This window comes from Petromyzon marinus, chromosome 74 (genome assembly GCF_048934315.1).
Source record: "Petromyzon marinus isolate PM22_M1 ecotype Great Lakes invasive population chromosome 74, UKy_Petmar_22M1.pri1.0, whole genome shotgun sequence".
NCBI classification, from domain to species: Eukaryota; Metazoa; Chordata; class Hyperoartia; order Petromyzontiformes; family Petromyzontidae; genus Petromyzon; species Petromyzon marinus.
The window spans coordinates 6,081,668-6,105,791 of NC_133740.1; the positions used below are offsets into that span (position 1 = coordinate 6,081,668).

The 24,124-nt window shown below is 52.4% G+C and overlaps 1 protein-coding gene across 1 annotated transcript; it reads left to right on the forward strand.

The window, feature by feature from the left end:
• Positions 1–302: 302 nt before the first annotated feature.
• LOC142907067 (uncharacterized) lies at positions 303–2,526 on the forward strand (the record flags this gene model as incomplete). Its single annotated transcript, XM_076056019.1, has 1 exon — positions 303–2,526. A coding segment is annotated over one exon (2,109 nt), but the record flags the coding sequence as incomplete, so codon positions are not given.
• Between the last annotated feature and the right edge of the window lie 21,598 nt (positions 2,527–24,124).

A 24,124-nucleotide genomic window follows, 5' to 3' on the forward strand; every position in this document is an offset into this window, starting at 1 on the left:
GGTTGTTGTGGTTGTGTCTGTGTGTGGTTGTTGTGGTTGTGTCTGTGTGTGGTTGTTGTTGTTGTGTGTGGTTGTTGTGGTTGTGTCTGTGTGTTTTTGTTGTTGTGGTTGTGTGTGGTTGTTGTTGTGTCTGTGTGTGGTTGTTGTTGTGTGTGGTTGTTGTGGTTGTGTCTGTGTGTGGTTGTTGTGGTTGTGTTTGTGTGTGATTGTTGTTGTGTCTGTGTGTGGTTGTTGTGGTTGTGTCTGTGTGTGGTTGTTGTGGTTGTTGTCTGTGTGTGGTTATTGTGGTTGCGTGTGTGTGATTGTTTTTGTTGTGTCTGGGTGTGGTTGTTGTTGTTGTTGTGTGTGGTTGTTGTTGTTGTTGTGTCTGTGGGTGGTTGTTGTGGTTGTGTCTCTGGTGGTTATTGTGGTTGTGTCTGTGTTGTTGTGTATGGTTGTTGTGGTTGTGTCTCCGGTGGTTATTGTTGTTGTGTGGTTGTTGTTGTTGTGTCTGTGTGTGGTTGTTGTGGTTGTGTCTGTGTGTGGTTGTTGTGGTTGTTGTTGTGTGTGATTGTTGTGGTTGTGTCTCTGGTTATTGTTGTTGTTGTGTGGTTGTTGTGGTTGTTCTTCTGGTGGTTATTTTGGTTGTTGTGTGGTTGTTGTTGTTGTTGTGTGTGGTTGATGTTGTTGTGTGTGGTTGTTGTGGTTGTGTCTCTGGTGGTTATTGTTGTTGTTGTGGTTGTGTCTCTGGTGGTTATTGTTGTTGTTGTGTGGTTGTTGTGTGGTTGTTGTTGTTGTTGTGTGTGTTTGTTGTTGTTGTTGTGTCTCTGGTGGTTATTGTGGTTGTTGTTGTTGTGTGGTTGTTGTGTGGTTATTGTTGTTGTGTGTGTTTGTTGTTGTTGTTGTTGTTGTGTCTCTGGTGGTTATTGTTGTTATTGTTGTTGTGGTTGTGTCTGTGTGTGGTTGTTGTGGTTGTGTCTCTGGTGGTTATTGTGGTCGTTGTGGTTGTGTCTCTGGTGGTTATTGTTGTTGTTGTGTGGTTGTTGTGTGGTTGTTGTGTGGTTGTTGTTGTTGTGTGTGGTTGTTGTGATTGTGTCTCTGGTGGTTATTGTGGTTGTTGTGCTTGTGTCTCTGGTGGTTATTGTTGTTGTTGTTGTTGTTATGTCTCTGGTGGTTATTGTTGTTGTTGTTGTGTGGTTGTTATTGTTGTGTGTTTGTTGTTGTGTCTCTGGTGGTTATTGTTGTTGTTGTTGTTGTGTGGTTGTTGTTGTTGTGTGTGTTTGTTGTTGTTGTGTCTCTGGTGGTTATTGTTGTTATTGTTGTTGTTGTGTGTGTTTGTTGTTGTTGTGTCTCTGGTGGTTATTGTGGTTGTTGTGTGTGTTTGTTGTTGTTGTGTCTCTGGTGGTTATTGTTGTTGTTGTTGTTGTGTGTATTTGTTGTTGTTGTGTCTCTGGTGGTTATTGTTGTTGTTGTTGTGTGTTTTTGTTGTTGTTGTTGTGTGGTTATTGTTATTGTTGTTGTTGTGTGTGTTTGTTGTTGTTGTGTCTCTGGTGGTTATTGTTATTGTTGTTGTTGTGTGTGTGTGTGTTTGTTGTTGTGTGTGTTTGTTGTTGTTGTGTCTCTGGTGGTTATTGTTGTTGTTGTCTGTGTGTGTGTTTGTTGTTGTGTGTGTTTGTTGTTGTTGTGTCTGCGAGGCCACGCGAGCTACTTCCACTGCGGGGGAGACAGGAAGCCGCAGCACTGCATTGTGGGTCACGCCGAGCCACTTCCTCTGCCTCCTGCCGCTGCTGCTGCTGCTGCTGCTGCCCGCGCCAAGCTGGGCAATCCCATCCAGCATCTGTACTCGATGCAGAGTGCCTACTTCACCTCCTAGGGCTCAGCCAGTCCACCCACCCACCCACCAGCCAGTCCACCCACCAGCCAACCAGTCCACCAGACAACCAGTCCAGCCACCAGCCAGTCCACCCACCAGCCAGTCCACCCACCAGACAACCAGTCCACCCACCAGCCAGTCCACCAGCCAGCCAGTCCACCCACCAGCCAACCAGTCCACCCACCAGCCAGTCCACCAGCCAGCCAGTCCACCCACCAGCCAACCAGTCCACCCACCAACCAGTCCACCGACCAGACAGCCAGACCACCCACCCACCAGCCAGTCCACCCACCAACCAGTCCACCCACCCACCAGCCAGTCCACCCACCAGCCAACCAGTCCACCCACCAACCAGCCAGACCACCCACCAACCAGTGCACCCACCCACCCACCAGCCAGTCCACCAGCCAGCCAGTCCACCCACCAGCCAGCCAGTCCACCCACCAACCAGTCTACCCACCCACCAGCCAGTCCACCCACCCACCAGCCAGTCCACCCACCCACCAGCCAGTCCACCCACCCACCAGCCAGTCCACCCACCAGCCAGTCCACCCACTAACCAGCCAGACCACCCACCAGCCAGTCCACCCACTAACCAGCCAGACCACCCACCAGCCAGACCACCCACCAACCAGTGCACCCACCCACCCACCAGCCAGTCCACCAGCCAGCCAGTCCACCCACCAGCCAGCCAGTCCACCCACCAACCAGTCTACCCACCCACCAGCCAGTCCACCCACCCACCAGCCAGTCCACCCACCCACCAGCCAGTCCACCCACCCACCAGCCAGTCCACCCACCAGCCAGTCCACCCACTAACCAGCCAGACCACCCACCAGCCAGTCCACCCACCAGACAGGCAGTCCACCCACCAGCCAGCCAGTCCACCCACCAGACAGCCAGTCCACCCACCCACCAGCCAACCAGTCCACCCACCAGCCAACCAGTCCACCCACCAGCCAGTCCACCCACCAGCCAGCCAGTCCACCCACCAGCCAACCAGTCCACCCACCAGACAGTCCACCAGCCAGCCAGTCCACCCACCAGCCAGCCAGTCCACCCACCAGACAGTCCACCAGCAAACCAGTCCACCCACCATCCAGCCAGTCCACCCACCAGCCAACCAGTCCACCAGACAACCAGTCCACCCACCAGACAGCCAGTCCACCAGCCAACCAGTCCACCCACCCACCAGCCAGTCCATTCACCACCCACCAGCCAGCCAGTCCACCCACCAGCCAGCCAGTCCACCCACCAGCCAGTCCACCCACCAGCCAGTCCACCCACCAGCCAGACAGTCCACCCACCAGCCAACCAGTCCACCCACCAGACAGCCAGTCCACCCACCAGCGAGCCAGTCCACCCACCACGACCACACTATGATGGGTGACTACTGAGTTAGTCCACCACCACGACCTACACAAGGATGGGTGACTACTGAGATACTCCACCACTACGACCTACACAATGATGGGTGACTACTGATTTAGTCCACCACCACGACCTACACAAGGATGGGTGACTACTGATTTAGTCCACCACCACGACCTACACAAGGATGGGTGACTACTGACATAGTCCACCACCACGACCTACACAATGATGGGTGAATACTGAGTTAGTCCACCACCACGACCTACACAATTATGGGTGACTAGTGAGTTAGTCCACCACCACGACCTACACAATGATGGGTGACTACTGAGATAGTCCACCACCACGACCTACACAATGATGGGTGGCTACTGAGATAGTCCACCACCACGACCTACACAATGATGGGTGACTACCTGAGATAGTCCACCACCACGACCTACACAAGGATGGGTGGCTACTGAGATAGTCCACCACGACCTACACAAGGATGGGTGACTACTGAGTTAGTCACCACCAAGACCTACACAACGATGGGTGACTAGTGAGTTAGTCCACCACCACGACCTACACAAAGATGGGTGACTACTGAGATAGTCCACCACCAAGACCTACACCATTATGGGTGACTAGTGAGTTAGTCCACCACCACGACCTACACAAGGATGGGTGACTAGTGAGTTAGTCCACCACCACGACCTACACAAGGATGGGTGGCTACTGAGATAGTCCACCGCCACGACCTACACAAGGATGGGTGACTACCTGCCCGAGATCTGCAGTCCTCTATCAGAATCAGAAAGGGTTTTATTATTCGCCATGAAAGTCCACACCGACACGGAATTTACTTTGGCAGGATGGGTGCATACATTCAACATACAGGAATCTAAAATCTTAAATAAGTTTTAAACAAGTCTAACTATAATAATAAGGGTTAAAAGTCTAACTAACACACAAGGGGCTGAAGCGTATATAAAATTGAATAAATATCGAATATAAAATAGCTTTAAGATATAATTAAAAAAAATAAAAAAAATACAAATAGCTTAACATAGTTAATATCGGCAAGGTGTCATTACGTTGATAAAATGGTTTTTTTTTTTTAAATCAATCAATGTAAGCCCTTGGCCTTGTTCAACAGGCCAGCGAACGGACGTAAAGCATAACTGTTTTTTTGTGGCGTGAGGTTTTGGCCCTGATTGCCGCACGTTGAGTAGCTGGAACAGACCAGCGTCCGGGGCGAGAGAGGGATCGGCCACGAATCTTCCTCCCCGGCCTCATGGTCCTCGTGGTGTCCAGGTCCTCGATGCTTTTTTTTTTGGGTAGATTGCAGGCAATCACCTAATCAGCGGTGTGGATGATTCCGCCGCAGTCCGCCCTCGTCCTTGCGGCAAGCGGCGGCGGCGGACCAGACGGTCACGGACGGGCTGAGGACGGATTCAGTGATCGCTCTATAGGATTGCAACCGCCATTGTCTCTGGCAGTGCATCCTCTCGTCGGTGAGGGAGCTGACGTTCAGTTTTCCCCACTTGAGGGAGAACTAGTGCCCGGCAAGCGAAAGGACTCCACCAATTTTTTTGACTGGGGAGTCTTTAACAGGGCGATGGGGAGGGGGGGGGGTGGTGGTGAGTGTGGCTGCAATTCTTCCTCAAGTCCACAACCATCTCAACTTGTCTTTAGAGCAATTTGGCGGTCACGGAGGAGCTGAGGACGGATTTAATGATCGCTCTATAGGATTGCAACCACCATTGTCTCCGGCAGGCTGAATCTCTTCAGCTGCCGTAGGAAGTGCATCCTCTCTCGGCGAGGGAGCTGACGTTCAGTTTTCCCCACTTGAGGGAGAACTAGTGCCCGGCAAGCGAAAGGACTCCACCAATTTTTTTGACTGGGGAGTCTTTAACAGGGCGATGGAGGGGGGGGGGATGGGGGGTGGTGAGTGTGGCTGCAATTCTTCCTCAAGTCCACAACCATCTCAACTTGTCTTTAGAGCAATTTGGCGGTTACGGACGGCTGAGGACGGATTTAATGATCGCTCTATAGGATTGCAACCACCATTGTCTCCGGCAGGCTGAATCTCTTCAGCTGCCGTAGGAAGTGCATCCTCTCTTGGCGAGGGAGCTGACGTTCAGTTTTCCCCACTTGAGGGAGAACTAGTGCCCAGCAAGCGAAAGGACTCCACCAATTTTTTTGACTGGGGAGTCTTTAACAGGGCGATGTGGGGGGGGGGGGGGGATGGGGGGTGGTGAGTGTGGCTGCAATTCTTCCTCAAGTCCACAACCATCTCAACTTGTCTTTAGAGCAGTTTGGCGGTCACGGAGGAGCTGAGGACGGATTTAATGATCGCTCTATAGGATTGCAACCACCATTGTCTCCGGCAGGCTGAATCTCTTCAGCTGCCGTAGGAAGTGCATCCTCTCTCGGCGAGGGAGCTGACGTTCAGTTTTCCCCACTTGAGGGAGAACTAGTGCCCAGCAAGCGAAAGGACTCCACCAATTTTTTTGACTGGGGAGTCTTTAACAGGGCGATGGAGGGGGAGGGGGGTGGTGAGTGTGGCTGCAATTCTTCCTCAAGTCCACAACCATCTCAACTTGTCTTTAGAGCAGTTTGGCCCCAAGTTGTTGTGGCCACACCAGGTCCACCAGTGTTGTTAGCCTTCCCACCTATAGAAAGACTCATCCACCACCGGAGATCAGCCCTACCTGTCAGACGGGAAGGCTGTGATTCGCCGGGCAAACGCTCCACCCACGTCGTACAGACGGCACAAGGTGGAGATTAGTCGACGCGCTGTGACGTAATGCTCCTCCTGGTGACGTCACCACGGCGGCTGCGCCAGGCTGGGTGCACTTCGAGGCCATCGCGTGAAGTGTCGACGGCTCAATGGCAGCACGAGGTCACGTGACAGAGCCTGCAGGTGCCACGTGTCGACTGACTGAGATGACCGTCAGATGCACCGCCTGTGCCACCCCGCTGTGCCAGGCTAGGTGCACGAGGTCACGGGACAGACCCTGGTGGTGGTGGTGGTGATGGAGGTGGTGGTGGAGTTGGTGGTGGTGATTGAGGTGGTGGTGGTGGTGGTGGTGGTGGAGGTGGTGGTGGAGGTGGTGGTGGTGGTGGAGGTGGTGGTAGTGGTGGAGGTGGTGATGCAGGTGGAGGTGGTGATGGTGGTGGTGGAGGTGGTGATGGAGGTGGTGGTGGAGTTGGTGGTGGATGTGGTGGTGGTGATGGTGGTGGTGATTGAGGTGGTGGTGGTGATGGAGGTGGTGGTGGTGATTGAGGTGGTGGTGGTTGAGGTGGTGGTTGAGGTGGTGGTGGTGGTGATTGAGGTGGTGGTGGTAGTAATGGTGGTGGTGATTGAGGTGGTGGTGGTGATGGTGGTGGTGGTGGAGGTGGAGGTGGTGATTGAGGTGGTGGTGGTGGTGGTGGATGTGGTGGTGGTGGTGGTGGTGATTGAGGTGGTGGTGGTGGTGGTGGAGTTGTGGTGGTGGTGGTGATTAAGGTGGTTGTGGTGATGGTGGTGGTGGTGGTGGTGGTGGTGGAGGTGGTGATGGAGGTGGTGGAGGTGGTGGAGGTGGTGGTGGAGGTGGTGGAGTTGGTGGTTGATGTAATGGAGGTGGAGGTGGTGGAGGTGGTGGTGGAGGTGGAGGTAATGGTGGTGGTGGAGTTGGTGGTGATTGTGGTGGTGGATGTGGTGATGGTGGTGATTGAGGTGGTGATTGAGGTGGTCGTGGTGATTGAGGTGGTGGTGGTGGTGGTGGTTTAGGTGGTGGTGATTGAGGTGGTGGTGGTGATTGAAGTAGTGATTGAGGTGGTGATTGAGGTAGTGGTGCTGATTGAGGTGGTGGTGATGGAGGTGGTGATTGAGGTGGTGGTAGTGGTGGTGGATGTGGTGGTGGTGGTGATTGAGGTGGTGGTGGTGGAGTTGGTGGTGATTTTGGTGGTGATGTAGGTGGTGGTGGAGTTTTTTGGTGGATGTGGTGATGGTGATTGAGGTGGTGATGGAGGTGGTGGTTGAGGTGATGGTGGTGATGGTGGTTGAGGTGGTGGAGTTGGTACTGGATGTGGTAGTGGTGGTGGTGGTGGTGATTGAAGTGGTGGTGGTGATGGAGGTGGTGGTGGGTGTGGTGGTGGTGATGGTGGTGGTGGTGGTGGTGGTGGTGGAGGTGGAGGTGGTGGTGGAGGTGGTGGTGGTGGAGTTGGTGGTGATTATGGTGGTGGATGTGCTGGTGGTGATTGAGGTGGTGGTGGTGATTGAGGTGGTGGTGGTGGTGATTGAGGTGGTGATCATGGTGGTTGAGGTGGTGGTGGAGGTGGTGGTGGTGATTGAGGTGGTGGTGGTGATGGTGGTGGTGGTGGAGGTGATGGAGGTGGTGATTGAGGTGGTGGTGGTGATTGCGGTGGTGATGGTGGTGATTGAGGTGGTGATTGAGGTGGTGGTGATGGTGGTTGAGGTGGTGGTGGTGGTGGTGGTGGTGATTGAGGTCGTGGTGGTGATGGAGGTGGTGATGGTGGTGGTGATTAAGGTGGTGGTGATTAAGGTGGTGGTAGTTGAGGTGGTGTTGGTGGTGGTGGTGATGGTGGTGGTGGTGGTGGTGATTAAGGTGGTGGTGATGGAGGTGGTGGTGGTGGTGATTAAGGTGGTGGTGGTGATGGAGGTGGTGGTGGTGATTGAGGTGGTGGTGGTGATGGTGGTGATTGAGGTGGTGTTGGTGGTGGTGGTGGTGATTGAGGTCGTGGTGGTGATGGAGGTGGTGATGGTGGTGGTGATTAAGGTGGTGGTGGTGGTGGTGGTGATTAAGGTGGTGGTGGTTGAGGTGGTGTTGGTGGTGGTGGTGATGGTGGTGGTGGTGGTGGTGATTAAGGTGGTGTTGATGGAGGTGGTGGTGGTGGTGGTGGTGATTAAGGTGGTGGTGGTGATGGAGGTGGTGGTGGTGATTGAGGTGGTGGTGGTGATGGTGGTGATTGAGGTGGTGTTGGTGGTGTTGGTGGTGGTGGTGATGGTGGTGGTGGTGGTGGTGATTAAGGTGGTGGTGTTGGTGGTGATGGTGGTGATTAAGGTTGTGGTGATGGAGGTGGTGGTGGTGGTGGTGGTGGTGATTGACGTGGTGGTGGTGGTGATGGTGGTGGTGATTCAGGTGGTTGTGGTGATTGAGGTGGTGGTGGTTGAGGTGGTGTTGGTGGTGGTGGTGGTGGTGATGGTGGTGGTGGTGGTGATTGAGGTGGTGGTGATTGAGGTGATGGTGGTGGTGGTGATGGAGGTGGTGGAGGTGGTGGTGGTGCTGATGGAGGTGGTGGAGGTGGTGGTGGTGATTGAGGTGATGGTGGTGGTGGTGATGGAGGTGGTGGTGGTGATTGAGGTGGTGGTGGTGATTGAGGTGGTGGTGGTGATTAAGGTGGTGATTGAGGTGGTGGTGGTGGTGGTTGAGGTGGTGGTGGTGGTGGTGGTGGTGGTAGTGGTGGTGGTGATTGAGGTGGTGGTGATTGAGGTAATTCAGGTGGTGTTGGTGGTGCTGGTGGTGATTGAGGTGGTGGTGGTGGTGGTGGTGATGGTGGTGGTGGTGATTAAGGTGGTGATTGAGGTGGTGGTGGTGATTGAGGTGGTGGTGGTTGAGGTGGTGGTGGTGGTGGTGGTGGTGGAGGTGGTGATTGAGGTGGTGCTGGTGGTGGTGGTGGTGGTGTTGGTGGTGGTGGTGATTCAGGAGGTGGTGATTCAGGTGGTGATGGAGGTGGTGGTGGTGATGGTGATGGTGGTGGTTGTGGTTGTTCCCCCACTGTATTTGAACGCACAACCCCCACCCCTTCTCATCTTTAAAGTGACGTTCTTGCCGCTCGTTCACTCACGTGGTGGTGTAACAATAGAGGATGATGGTGATAATGACATCGCTGATGATGATGATGACATTGCTGATGATGATGATGATTTTGATTTTAAGTAAAATGTGCCCTCGGTTCTGCGGTGTATTCATACCGCGTGCTGCTGATGATGATGCTGATTTTAATTGTTCTGTTGGTTTAGCACAGGAACTTTGGGCACACACGTGCTGATGATGATGATGCCGATGATAAGTATGATGCTGATGATGATGATGATGCTCACATGATGCCTTCCCCGTTTTATTTTGTGCACACGTGTGCTGCTGATGATTATAAATGTGTTGCTGATGATAAGCATGATGTTGATGATGCTAATGATGATTACAATGCTGATGATGATGCTGATGATGATGCCAATGATGATTACAATGCTGATGATGATACTGATGATGATTATTATAATGCTGATGATTATAATGATGAATGATTACAATGCTGATGATGCTGATGATGATACTGATGATCACAATGCTGATGATGATGCTGATGATGATTACAATGCTGATGATGATGCTGATAATGACTATTATTATTATAATGCTGATGATTACAATGCTGATGATGTTGATGATCACAATGCTGATGATGATGCTGATGATGATATTTATAATGCTGATGATGATTATAATGCTAATGATGTTGATTACTACAATGCTGATGATGATGCTGATGATGATGCTTATAATGCTGATGATTACAATACTGATGATGCTGATTATGATGTTGATGATTTTATCAAGGCTGATTATGCTAATGATGATTACAATGCTGGTGATTACAATGCTGATGATTACAATGATTGCAATGATGATGATTACAATGCTAATGATGATTACAATGATGATTACAATGCTGATGATAATGATGATTACAATGCTGATGATGATGCTGATGATGATTACAATGCTGATTATTACAATGATGATGATTACAATGATTCCAATGATGATGATTACAATGCTGATGATTACAATGATGATTACAATGCTGATGATGATTACAATGCTGATGATGCTGATGATGATGATTACAATGATGATGATGATTACAATGATGATGGTGATTACAATGATGATGATTACGATGATGATGATTACAATGATGATGATTACAATGGTGATGATGATTACAATGATGATGATTACAATGGTGATGATTACAATGATAATGATTACAATGCTGATGATGATTAAAATGATGATGATTACAATGCTGATGATGCTTACAATGATGATTGCAATGCTGATGATTGCAATGATGATTATTACAATGCTGATGATGATTACAATGATGATGATTACAATGACGATGATTACAATGCTGATGATTACAATGATGATGATTACAATGCTGATGATGATTACAATGCTGATGATTACAATGATGATGATTACAATGCTGATGATGATTACAATGATGATGATTACAATGCTGATGATGATTGCAATGCTGATGATGATTACAATGCTGATGATGATGGGCAACTTGTTCCACGTCCGTGGTCACGTTGCGATGTCGCGACTGTGAGATCTGTTGCCACGTTTCTGGATTAAAGCGAAGTGGGTGACGAGACGCCGCTGGGTGGGTGGGTGAGTGAGTGGGTGAGTGGGTGAGTGGGTGAGTGGGTGTGTGGGTGAGTGAGTGAGTGTATGAGTGAGTGAGTGTATGAGTGAGTGGGTGAGTGTATGAGTGAGTGTATGAGTGAGTGTATGAGTGAGTGTATGAGTGAGTTGGTGAGTGAGTTGGTGAGTGAGTGTATGAGTGAGTGAGTGTATGAGTGAGTTGGTGAGTGAGTTGGTGAGCGAGTGAGTGTATGAGTGAGTTGGTGAGTGAGTGAGTGTATGAGTGAGTTTATGAGTGAGTGAGTGTGTGGTATGAGTGAGATCTGTTGACACATTTCTGGATTAAAGCGAAGTGGGTGACGAGACGCCGCTGGGTGGGTGGGTGAGTGGGTGAGTGGGTGTGTGGGTGAGTGAGTGAGTGTATGAGTGAGTGAGTGTATGAGTGAGTGAGTGAGTGTATGAGTGAGTTGGTGAGTGAGTTGGTGAGTGAGTGGGTGGGTGGGTGAGTGGGTGAGTGGGTGAGTGGGTGGGTGGGTGAGTGAGTGAGTGTGTGGTATGAGTGAGATCTGTTGCCACGTTTCTGGATTAAAGCGAAGTGGGTTACGAGACGCCGCTGGCGATGTCGCTGGTGCCGTGGTGGCCGTGACCCGGGGCACCTGAGTTCGACTCCGGGCACAGGGGGACTGATCTGTTCCTAAACCCCTGTGAGTGGGTGGGTGGGTTAGTGAGTGAGTGGGTGGGTGAGTGAGTGTATGAGTGAGTGAGAAAGTGTATGAGTGGGTGAATGAGTTAGTGTATGAGTGGGTGAATGAGTGAGTGTATGAGTGGGTGAATGAGTTAGTGTATGAGTGAGTGTATGAGTGAGTTAGTGTATGAGTGAGTGAGTGTATGAGTGAGTGAGAAAGTGTATGAGTGGGTGAATGAGTTAGTGTATGAGTGGGTGAATGAGTGAGTGTATGAGTGGGTGAATGAGTTAGTGTATGAGTGAGTGTATGAGTGAGTTAGTGTATGAGTAAGTGGATGAGTGGGTGTATGAGTGAGTGTATGAGTGAGTGTATGAGTTAGTGTATGAGTGAGTGAGTGTATAAGTGAGTAAGTGTATGAGTGGGTGAATGAGTTAGTGTATGAGTGAGTGTATGAGTGAGTTAGTGTATGAGTAAGTGGATGAGTGGGTGTATGAGTGAGTGTATAAGTGAGTGTATGAGTTAGTGTATGAGTGAGTGAGTGTATAAGTGAGTAAGTGTATGAGTGGGTGAATGAGTTAGTGTATGAGTGAGTTAGTGAGTGTATGAGTGAGTGAGTGTTTGAGTGAGTGAATGAGTGAATGAGTGAATGAGTGAGTGTATGAGTGAGTGAATGAGTGTATGAATGAGTGAGTGGTGTCCATACACTTTGCTGTACCGCCCTCTCCTGTCAGAGCCAGGGTAGTGGTAGAGTGGTAGTGGTAGTGTGGTAGTGTGGTAGAGTGGTAGTAGTAGTGTGGTAGTGGTAGTGTGGTAGTGGTTGTGTGGTAGTGGTAGTGTGGTAGTGGTAGTGTGGTGGTGGTAGTGTGGTGATGGTAGTGTGGAGGTGGTAGTGTGGTAGTGTGGTAGAGTGGTAGTGGTAGTGTGGTAGTGTGGTAGAGTGGTAGTAGTAGTGTGGTAGTGGTAGTGTGGTAGTGTGGTAGTGTGGTAGTGGTAGTGTGGTGGTGGTAGTATGGTAGTGGTAGTGTGGTAGTGTTAGTGTGGTGGTGGTAGTATGGTAGTGGTAGTGTGGTAGTGGTAGTGTGGTGGTGGTAGTATGGTAGTGGTAGTGTGGTAGTGGTAGTGTGGTAGTGGTAGTGCGGTAGTGTGATAGTGGTAGTGGTAGTGTGGTAGTGGTAGTGTGGTGGTGGTAGTGTGGTAGTGGTAGTGTGGTAGTGGTAGTGTGGTGGTGGAAGTGTGGTGGTGGTAGTGTGGTAGTGGTAGTGTGGTAGTAGTAGTGTGGTAGTGGTAGTGTGGTGGTGGTAGTGTGGTGGTGGTAGTGTGGTAGTGGTAGTGTGGTGGTGGTAGTGTGGTAGTGTGGTGGTGGAAGTGTGGTAGTGTGGTAGTGGTAGTGTGGTGGTGGTAGTGTGGTGGTGGTAGTGTGGTGGTGGTAGTGGTAGTGTGGTAGTGGTAGTGTGGTGGTGGTAGTGTGGTAGTGGTAGTGTGGTAGTGGTAGTGTGGTAGTGTGATAGTGGTAGTGGTAGTGTGGTAGTGGTAGTGTGGTAGTGGTAGTGTGGTAGTGGTAGTGTGGTAGTGGTAGTGTGGTGGTGGAAGTGTGGTGGTGGTAGTGTGGTAGTGGTAGTGTGGTGGTGGTAGTGTGGTAGTGTGGTGGTGGAAGTGTGGTAGTGTGGTAGTGGTAGTGTGGTGGTGGTAGTGTGGTGGTGGTAGTGTGGTGGTGGTAGTGGTAGTGTGGTAGTGGTATTGGTAGTGTGGTGGTGGTAGTGTGGTGGGGGTAGTGTGGTAGTGGTAGTGTGGTAGTGGTAGTGTGGTAGTGGTAGTGTGATAGTGTGGTAGTGGTAGTGTGGTAGTGGTAGTGTGGTAGTGGCAGTGTGGTAGTGTGGTAGTGGTACTGTGGTAGTGGTAGTGTGGTAGTGGTAGTGTGGTAGTGGTAGTGTGGTAGTGGTAGTGTGGTAGTGGTAGTGTGGTAGTGGTAGTGTGGTAGTGGTAGTAGTAGTGTGGTAGTGGTAGTGTGGTAGTGTGATAGTGGTAGTGTGGTAGTGTGGTAGTGTGGTAGTAGTAGTGTGGTAGTGTGGTAGTGTGGTAGTGGTAGTGTGGTAGTGTGGTAGTGGTAGTGTGGTAGTGGTAGTGTGGTAGTGGTAGTGTGGTAGTGTGGTAGTGGGGTAGTGGTAGTGGTAGTGTGGTAGTGGTAGTGTGGTGGTGGTAGTGTAGTAGTGTGATAGTGTTAGTGTGGTAGTGTGATAGTGGTAGTGTGATAGTGGTAGTGTGATAGTGGTAGTGTGGTAGTGGTAGTGTGGTAGTGTGATAGTGGTAGTGTGATAGTGGTAGTGGTAGTGTGGTAGTGGTAGTGTGGTAGTGTGATAGTGGTAGTGTGAAAGTGGTAGTGGTAGTGTGGTAGTGTGGTAGTGTGATAGTGGTAGTGTGATAGTGGTAGTGTGGTAGTGGTAGTGTGGTAGTGTGATAGTGGTAGTGTGGTAGTGTGGTAGTGGTAGTGTGGTAGTGGTAGTGTGGTAGTTGTAGTGTGATAGTGTGGTAGTGTGGTAGTGGTAGTGTGGTAGTGTGGTAGTGTGGTAGTGTGGTAGTGGTAGTGTGGTAGTGTGGTAGTGGTAGTGTGGTAGTGTGGTAGTGGTAGTGTGGTATTGGTAGTGTGGTAGTGTGGTAGTGGTAGTGTGGTAGTGGTAGTGTGGAAGTGGTAGTGTGGTATTGGTAGTGTGGTAGTGGTAGTGTGGTAGTGGTAGTGTGGTAGTGTGGTAGTAGTAGTGTGGTAGTGGTAGTGTGGTAGTGCTAGTGTGGTAGTGGTAGTGTGGTAGTGTGGTAGTAGTAGTGTGGTAGTGGTAGTGTGGTAGTGGTAGTGTGGTAGTGTGGTAGTGGTAGTGTGGTAGTGTAGTAGTGTGGTAGTGTGGTAGTGGTAGTGTGGTAGTGGTAGTGTGTTGGTGTTAGTGTGGAAGTAGTAGTGTGGTGGTGGTAGTGTGGTAGTGTGGTAGTGGTAGTGTGGTAGTGTGGTAGTGGTAGTGTGGTAGTGGTAGTGTGGTAGTGGTAGTGTGGTAGTGGTAGTGTGGTAGTGGTAGTGTGGTAGTGGTAGTGTGGTAGTGTGGTAGTGGTAGTGTGGTAGTGGTAGTGTGGTAGTGGTAGTGTGGTAGTGTTAGTGTGGTAGTGGTAGTGTGGTGGTGGTAGTGTGGTGGTGGTAGTGTGGTAGTGTGGTAGTGGTAATGTGGTAGTGGTAGTAGTAGTGTGGTAGTGGTAGTGTGGTAGTAGTAGTGTGGTAGTGGTAGTGTGGTAGTGGTAGTGTGGTAGTGGTATTGTGGTAGTGGTATTGTGGTAGTGTGGTAGTGGTAGTGTGGTAGTGTGGTAGTGGTAGTGTGGTATTGGTAGTGTGGTAGTGTGGTAGTGGTAGTGTGGTAGTGGTAGTGTGGTAGTGGTAGTGTGGTAGTGTGGTAGTAGTAGTGTGGTAGTGGTAGTGTGGTAGTGGTAGTGTGGTAGTGGTAGTGTAGTAGTGTGGTAGTGTGGTAGTGGTAGTGTGGTAGTGGTAGTGTGTTGGTGTTAGTGTGGAAGTAGTAGTGTGGTAGTGTGGTAGTGGTAGTGGTAGTGTGGTAGTGTGGTAGTGGTAGTGTGGTAGTGTGGTAGTGGTAGTGTGGTAGTGGTAGTGTGGTAGTGGTAGTGTGGTAGTGTGGTAGTGTGGTAGTGGTAGTGTGGTAGTGGTAGTGTGGTAGTGGTGGTGTGGTAGTGTGGTAGTGGTAGTGTGGTAGTGGTAGTGTGGTAGTGGTAGTGTGGTAGTGGTAGTGTGGTAGTGGTAGTGTGGTGGTGGTAGTAGTAGTGTGGTAGTGGTAGTGTGGTAGTGGTAGTGTGGTAGTGGTAGTGTGGTAGTGGTAGTGTGGTAGTGGTAGTGTGGTAGTGTGGTAGTGTGGTAGTGGTAGTGTGGTAGTGGTAGTGTGGTAGTGGTAGTGTGTTAGTGGTAGTGTGGTAGTAGTAGTGTGGTAGTGGTAGTGTGGTAGTGTTAGTGTGGTAGTGTGGTAGTGGTAGTGTGGTAGTGGTAGTGTGGTAGTGTTAGTGTGGTAGTAGTAGTGTGGTGGTGGTATGTGTTGGTGGTGGTAGTGTGGTAGTGTGGTAGTGGTAATGTGGTAGTGGTAGTAGTAGTGTGGTAGTGGTAGTGTGGTAGTGGTAGTGTGGTAGTGGTAGTGTGGTAGTGGTAGTGTGGTAGTGGTAGTGTGGTAGTGTGGTAGTGGTAGTATGGTAGTGGTTGTGGGGTTGTGGCAGTGGTAGTGTGATAGTGTGGTAGTGTGGTAGTGGTAGTGTGGTAGTGGTAGTGTGGTAGTGGTAGTGTGGTAGTGGTAGTGTGGTAGTGGTAGCGTGGTAGTGGTAGTAGTAGTGTGGTAGTGATAGTGTGGTAGTGTGGCAGTGGTAGTGTGGCAGTGTGGTAGTGGTAGTGTGGTAGTGGTAGTGTGGTAGTGGTAGTGTGGTAGTGGTATGTGTTGGTGGTAGTGTGGTAGTGTGGTAGTGGTAGTGTGGTAGTGTGGTAGTGGTAGTGTGGTAGTGGTAGTGTGGTAGTGGTAGTGTGGTAGTGTGGTAGTGGTAGTGTGGTAGTGTGGTAGTGGTAGTGTGGTAATGTGGTAGTGTGGCAGTGTGGTAGTGGTAGTGTGGTAGTGGTAGTGTGGTAGTGGTAGTGTGGTAGTGTGGTAGTGGTGGTGTGGTAGTGGTTGTGTGGTAGTGGTAGTGTGGTAGTGGTTGTGTGGTAGTGGTAGTGTGGTAGTGGTATTGTGGTAGTGGTAGTGTGGTAGTGGTAGTTTGGTAGTGTGGTAGTGGTAGTGTGGTAGTGGTAGTGTGGAAGTGGTAGTGGTGGTGTGGTAGTGTGGTAGTGTGGTAGTGGTGTGTGGTGGTGGTAGTGTGGTAGTATGGTAGTGATGGAGTGTGATGTTTGATTGTTGTTGTGCTGATGAGACTACAAAATCCTGCCTGGTGGGCCAGCAAACACTATATAAGCAACATTTCCCTCACTCACCCCACACACTCACTCACTCACCCAACTCACCCACCCCCACTCACTCACTCACTCACTCACCACCCCCACCACTCCACTCACCCACTCACCCACTCACTCACTCACTCACCCACTCACCCACCCACTCACTCACCCACTCACTCACTCACCCACTCACCCACCCACTCACTCACCCACTCACTCACTCACCCACTCACTCACTCACTCAACCACTCACTCACTCACTCACCCACTCACTCACTCACTCTCTCACCCACTCACTCAACCACTCACTCACTCACTCACCCACCCACTCACCCACCCACTCACTCACCCACTCACTCACTCACCCACTCACTCACTCACTGACCCACTCACCCAACCACTCACCCACCCAATCACTCACCCACTCACTCACCCACTCACTCACTCACCCACTCACTCACTCACCCACTCACCCACTCACTCACTCAATCACCCACTCACTCACTTACCCACTCACTCAACCACTCACCCACCCACTCACTCACCAACTCACTCACCCACCCACTCACTCACCCACTCACTCACCCACTCACCCACTCACTCACTATATATACACATACACAGACGCATATTACTTGACAGATGATATTCAAAAGGCGATGTAATCATCCCGTGTTGTCATATTGCTTCTTAGACCCCCGTATTTGGTCTCAAAATTTCGTCTTACATCCGCGCGTAGTTATATTTGCAATAATAATAAAAATGATGAAGTTGGGTTGTTGATTTATTTTCTTTTGCAACCGAACGTCAAATCTCAACGGGACGATGCGATCCAAGGTTCAAAATAAATCTCCCTAGGCATTGTGCCCGGATCGTCGTAAATTTATAGAATGATAAGAATTGTTGTTGTTGTTGTTGTTCTGATGACATTTGTTTTGTTAAAGTGATGGTTCAGTTTCCGCCCTCACCACCACCATCTCTCTCGGAGACCTCTGAATGAGAAACCTCTCTCTCGATACGCAGAGTGAGGAGTTGTCACTGTGGTGGTGGTGGTGATGATGGTGGTGGTGATGGTGGTGGTTGTGGTGGTGATGGTGGTCGTGGTGATGGTGGTGGTGGTGATGGTGGTGATGGTGGTGATGGTGGTGGTTGTGGTGGTGATGGTGGTCGTGGTGGTGATGGTGGTGATGGTGGTGGTTGTGGTGGTGGTGATGGTGGTGGTGGTGGTGGTGGTTATGGTGGTTATGGTGGTGGTGATGGTGGTGGTTGTGGTGGTGATGGTGGTCGTGGTGGTCGTGGTGGTGGTGGTGGTGGTGGTGGTCGTGGTGGTGATGGTGGTGGTGATGGTGGTCGTGGTGATGGTGGTGGTCGTGGTGGTGGTGGTGGTGGTGGTCGTGCTGATGGTGGTGGTGGTGATGGTGGTGATGATGGTGGTGATGGTTGTGGTGATGATGGTGGTGGTGATGGTCGTGGTCGTGGTGGTGTTGGTGGTGGTCGTGGTGATCGTGGTGGTGATGGTGGTGGTGATCGTGGTGATGGTGGTTGTGGTGGTGATCGTGGTGATGGTGGTTGTGGTGGTGGTCGTGGTGGTGGTGATGGTGGTGGTGGTGGTGTCACAACCCCCAACCTCCTCGCGGTGCCGGACAGGCAACTCTGTCGTGGACAGTGCTGTGGGGGGAGGGCCAATTCCGTTTGGCCTCTCCCCTCATGCCGTCTGTGTCCACCACAGTGGCTAAACGGGGGCTCTGGACGGGTGCGAGGGGCTGGTAACCCCTCCACCTTCAATTAATTACCACTAACTACGACGGAAAATTTTAATTAATAAGCTTGTGCCGGAGGCCCCGGGGGGCCAGGCGTCTATGACGTCTCCTGGCCAAACCCCATTTAGCGGAGCCAGGAGATTGAATATCTACACTCGGGGCTCCTCCAGCAACAACGAAAAGCCACTACGTGTGGCCACGTGGAATATTCGAACGCTCACTGCGGAGGAGAGGCTGCCACCTCCTCTGTCGGGAGCTGGACCGGTACCGCCTGGATCTCTGTGGCATTCAGGAGGTCCGGTGGACCGGCTCTGGCTCCTGCCACCATGAGGGGTGGACAGTCCTCTACTCGGGGCAGGAGACTGCCAAACAACAAGGTGTGGCTCTTCCTCTGAGCAAAAGAATGAAGGGGGCGTGGGAGCGTGGCGGTGAGGTGTGGGAAGCTGTAAGCCCCAGGCTACTTTAGGCTCGCCTTCCCATCAACTGGAGGTGAGGATTGATGGCCGTGGTTACTTATGCCCGCACTGAAGACGAACATCCGTGGAGGGATGCAGGCAAGGCTGATGAGTCAGATGCCTTAGATCGATGCCTGGGAGCGGTCAAGGGATGGCTCCCTATTGCTCAACCACTTTATTTATGTCGATGATCTGGTGATTGCTGCTCACTCAGAAGGAGGAGTTGGAGGCGCTGCTGCTGAACCTGGAGCTTGCCACTAAGAGGTGGGGAGTTACCATCAATCCCACCAAACTAAGCATCTGCCTGGGTATTTTGTAGCATCGGACACTCCACCCCCACAACTCCCAATCGGTGATGGGGCAGTTGTGGAGAGAGTGGAGAGTTTCCCATACCTGGGCAGTGCTTATGACCGGCTCCAGTTTAACAGCAGAGGTCTCACTCCGAATCAGTCGAGCGGCAATATCTTTTCATCGGTTGCGTAACGCTGTGTGGAAGCTACCTGGTCTGTCGCTCCGCACTAAGCTTCAGGTCTTCTCGGCCACGGTCATTCCCTCCCTTCTCTACGCTTGCGAAACGTGGACCCCCCTAATGGAACATCTTCGCCGGTTACAAACATTTAGGCTGGCCTACCTACGATCCATCCTGGGTTTAACCAGGCTGGATTGTGTGAGGAGCTCACAAATCCTTGAAAGATCTGGGCACGGTCCCATCGGTGAGCTCCTCCGGCAGGCAAGGCTGTGATGGCTGGGTCATGTAGCCCGCATGCCCAGCCACCGCATGCCGAAACAGCTTTTGTTCGGCCGGATCGAGAGGGCTAAACGGGCGCGGCACGGGCTAGAGAAGAGATGGAGTGATGTGGTACAGGAGGACGTGGAGCTGAGTGGACTTGCCGATGACTGGTACCAGCGGTGTCAAGATCGGCCTCTGTGGAGGAGGCTCGTGAAGGACGCCGCTACTGGGCAGTTGGAGGCAGTCACCCTCCAACAACAACAGAGGGCGGAGGAGCGACGCTCACAACAACGAGCGGAGCGCCGGGTGGCTAAAGCACAGCAGGTTGGCACAGTAGGGGGCACAGGTGGTGCATCAGCCAGTCATCTCAGTCAGTCGACCCGTGGCACCTGGGTCTGCCCCGTGACCTCCTGCCAGCGGGCGTTCGACACTTCACGTGGCCTCAGGGTGCACATAGCCTGGCACAAGCGTCGTCATTACGTCACCGCCACTTAGTGGCGAATGGCGGTTGTTGTTGTAGTGAGTGGGTGAGTGAGTGAGTGAGTGTTTGCAGTGAGTGAGTGGGTGAGTGAGTGTGTGTGAGTGGTGAGGTGAGTGTGTGAAAGTATGTGTGTAGTGAGTGAGTGGGTGAATGAGTGAGTGAGTGTGTACTGAGTGAATGGGTGAATGGGTGATTTAATGTGTGTGTAGTGAGTGAGTGTGTAGTGAGTGTGTGAGTGGGTGAAGTGCGTGAGTTGGTGGGTGAGTGAGTGGGTGAGTGGATGAGTGGGTGAGTGGGTGGGTGGGTGAGTGAGTGAGTGGGTGAGTGAGTGCATGAGTGGGTGAGTGGGTGGGTTGGTGAGTGAGTAAGTGAGTGGGTGGGTGAGTGGTTGGGTGATTGAGTGGGTGGGTGAGTGAGCGAGTGGATGAGTGAGCGGGTGAGTGAGTGGGCTGGTGAGTGAGTGGGTTAGTGAGTAAGTGAGTGGGTGAGTGGATGAGTGGGTGAGTGGGTGGGTGGGTGGGTGAGTAAGTGAGTGGGTGAGTGAGCGCGTGAGTCAGTGGTCTGGTGAGTGAGTGGGTGGGTGAGTGTGTTGGTGAATGGATGGGTGGGGGAGAGAATTGGTGAGTGGGTGGGTGGGTGGGTGAGTGAATGAGTGGGTGAGTGAATGGGTGAGTGAGTGAGTGAGCGGGTGACTGAGTGGGTAAGTGGGTGAGTGAACGGGTGGGTGATTGGGTGAGTGAGTGGATGAGTGAGTGAGTGGGTGAATGAGTGGGTGAGTGGGTGAGTGGGTAACTGTGTAGGTGAGTGAGTGGGCTGGTGAGTGAGTGGGTGAGTGAGTGGGTGAATGAGTGAGTAGGTAAGTGAATGAGTGAGTGGGTGAGTGAGTGAGTGGGTGAGTGAGTGGGTGAGTGGGTGGGTGAGTGTGCTGGTGACTGAGTGAGTGGGTGAGTGAGTGAGTGGGTGAGTGAATGAGTGAGTGGGTGAGTGAGTGAGTGGGTGCGTAAGTGGGTGAGTGGGTCGGGGAGTGTGCTGGTGACTAAGTGGGTGAGTGAGTGGGTGAGTGAATGAGAGAGTGGGTTAGTGAATGAGTGAGTCGGTGGCGGAGTGAATGAGTGAGTGGGTTAGTGTTGTGGGTGGGTGATTGGCACAGTAGGGGGCACAGGTGGTGCATCTGACGGTCATCTCACTCAGTGAACACGTGGCACCTGCAGGGTCTGTCCTGTGACCTCATGCACCTAGCCTGGCACAGCGGGTGGCACAGGTGGTGCATCTGACGGTCATCTCAGTCAGTGAACACGTGGCACCTGCAGGCTCTGTCACGTGACCTGCTGCCAGCGAGCGCTCGACACGTCACGTGATAGCCTCAAAGTGCACCCAGCCTGGCACGTGCTTTGTGGTATCATCGCTGCCACCTAGTGGCGAATAGCGGTGGTTGTTGTTGCTCATACCAGTGAGTGGGTGGATGAGTGGGTGGGTGAATGAGTGGTTGAGCGAGTGGGTGGATGCGTGGGTGGGTGGGTGGGTGAGTGGGTGGATGAGTGGTTGAGCGAGTGGGTGGGTGAGTGGGTGGGTGGATGAGTGGGTAGATGAGTGGTTGAGCGAGTGGGTGGGTGCGTGGGTGGGTGGGTGAGTGGGTGGATGAGTGGTTGAGCGAGTGGGTGGGTGAGTGCGTGGGTGGATGAGTGGGTAGATGAGTGGTTGAGCGAGTGGGTGGGTGCGTGGGTGGGTGGGTGAGTGGGTGGATAAGTGGGTGGGTGGATGAATGGGTGGATGAGTGGTTGAGCGAGTGGGTGGGTGGATGAGTGGGTAGATGAGTGGTTGAGCGCGTGGGTCGGTGAGTGGGTGGGTGGGTGAGTGGGTGGATAAGTGGTTGAGCGAGTGGGTGAGTGGGTGGGTGGGTGGGTGAGTGTGTGGATGAGTGGTTGAGTGAGTGGGTGGGTGAGTGGGTGGGTAGGTTCATGAATGGTTGAGCGAGTGGGTGGGTGAGTGCGTGGGTGGATGAGTGAGTGGATGAGTGATTGAGCGAGTGGGTACATCAGTGGGTGGGTGGATGAGCGAGTGGGTGTGTGAGTGGGTGGATAAGTGTTTGAGCGAACGAGTGGGTGGTTGAGTGGGTGGGTGGATGAGTGGTTGAGCGAATGGGTGTGTGGGTGGGTGGGTGAGTCGGTGGATGAGTGGTTGAGCGAATGGGTGAGTGGGTGGGTGGGTGGATGAGTGGGTGGATGAGTGGTTGAGCGAGTGGGTGGATGAGTGGGTGGGTGGATGAGCGAGTGGGTGGGTGAATAAGTGTTTGAGCGAGCGAGTGGGTGGATGAGTGGGTGGGTGGATGAGTGGTTGAGCGAACGGGTGAGTGGGTGAGTGGGTGGATGAATGGTTGAGCGAGTGGGTGGGTGGGTGGATGAGTGGGTGGATGAGTGGTTGAGCGAGTGGGTGGATGAGTGGGTGGGTGGATGAGCGAGTGTGTGTGTGTGAGTGGGTGGATAAGTGTTTGAGCGAGCGAGTGGGTGGATGAGTGGGTTCGTGGATGAGTGGTTGAGCGAATGGGTGAGTGGGTGGGTGAGTCGGTGGATGAGTGGTTGAGCGAATGGGTGAGTGGGTGGGTGGGTGGCTGAGTGGGTGGATGAGTGGTTGAGCGAGTGGGTGGATGAGTGGGTGGGTGGATGAGCGAGTGTGTGTGTGAGTGGGTGGATAAGTGTTTGAGCGAGCGAGTGGGTGGATGAGTGGGTTCGTGGATGAGTGGTTGAGCGAATGGGTGAGTGGGTGAGTGGGTGGATGAATGGTTGAGCGAATGGGTGAGTGGGTGGGTGGGTGGATGAGTGGGTGGATGAGTGGTTGAGCGAGTGGGTGGATGAGTGGGTGGGTGGATGAGCGAGTGTGTGTGTGTGAGTGGGTGGATAAGTGTTTGAGCGAGCGAGTGGGTGGATGAGTGGGTTCGTGGATGAGTGGTTGAGCGAATGGGTGAGTGGGTGGGTGAGTCGGTGGATGAGTGGTTGAGCGAATGGGTGAGTGGGTGGGTGGGTGGCTGAGTGGGTGGATGAGTGGTTGAGCGAGTGGGTGGATGAGTGGGTGGGTGGATGAGCGAGTGTGTGTGTGAGTGGGTGGATAAGTGTTTGAGCGAGCGAGTGGGTGGATGAGTGGGTTCGTGGATGAGTGGTTGAGCGAATGGGTGAGTGGGTGAGTGGGTGGATGAATGGTTGAGCGAATGGGTGAGTGGGTGGGTGGGTGGATGAGTGGGTGGATGAGTGGTTGAGCGAGTGTGTGTGTGAGTGGGTGGATAAGTGTTTGAGCGAGCGAGTGAGTGGATGAGTGGGTGGGTGGATGAGTGGTTGAGCGAATGGGTGAGTGGGTGAGTGGGTGGATGAATGGTTGAGCGAATGGGTGAGTGGGTGAGTGGGTGGATGAGTGGGTGGATGAGTGGTTGAGCGATTGGGTGGATGAGTGGGTGGGTGGATGAGCGAGTGTGTGTGTGAGTGGGTAGATAAGTGTTTGAGCGAGCGAGTGGGTGGACGAGTGGGTGGGTGGATGAGTGGTTGAGCGAATGGGTGAGTGGGTGGGTGGATGAGTCGGTGGATGAGTGGTTGAGCGAATGGGTGAGTGGGTGGGTGGGTGAGTGGGTGGATGAGTGGTTGAGCGAATGGGTGAGTGGGTGGGTGGATGAGTGGGTGGATGAGTGGTTGAGCGAGTGGGTGGATGAGTGGGTGGGTGGATGAGCGAGTGTGTGTGTGTGAGTGGGTGGATAAGTGTTTGAGCGAGCGAGTGGGTGGATGAGTGGGTTCGTGGATGAGTGGATGAGCGAATGGGTGAGTGGGTGAGTGGGTGGATGAATGGTTGAGCGAGTGGGTGAGTGGGTGGGTGGGTGGATGAGTGGGTGGATGAATGGTTGAGCGAGTGGGTACATCAGTGGGTGGGTGGATGAGCGAGTGGGTGTGTGAGATGGTGGATAAGTGTTTGAGCGAGCGAGTGGGTGCATGAGTGGGTGGGTGGATGAGTGGTTGAACGAATGGGTGAGTGGGTGGGTGGGTGAGTCGGTGGATGAGTGGTTGAGCGAATGGGTGAGTGGGTGGGTGGGTGGATGAGTGGGTGGATGAGTGGTTGAGCGAATGGGTGAGTGGGTGGGTGGATGAGTGGGTGGATGAGTGGTTGAGCGAGTGGGTGGATGAGTGGGTGGGTGGATGAGCGAGTGTGTGTGTGTGAGTGGGTGGATAAGTGTTTGAGCGAGCGAGTGGGTGGATGAGTGGGTTCGTGGATGAGTGGATGAGCGAATGGGTGAGTGGGTGAGTGGGTGGATGAATGGTTGAGCGAGTGGGTGAGTGGGTGAGTGGGTGGATGAGTGGGTGGATGAGTGATTGAGCGAGTGGGTACATCAGTGGGTGGGTGGATGAGCGAGTGGGTGTGTGAG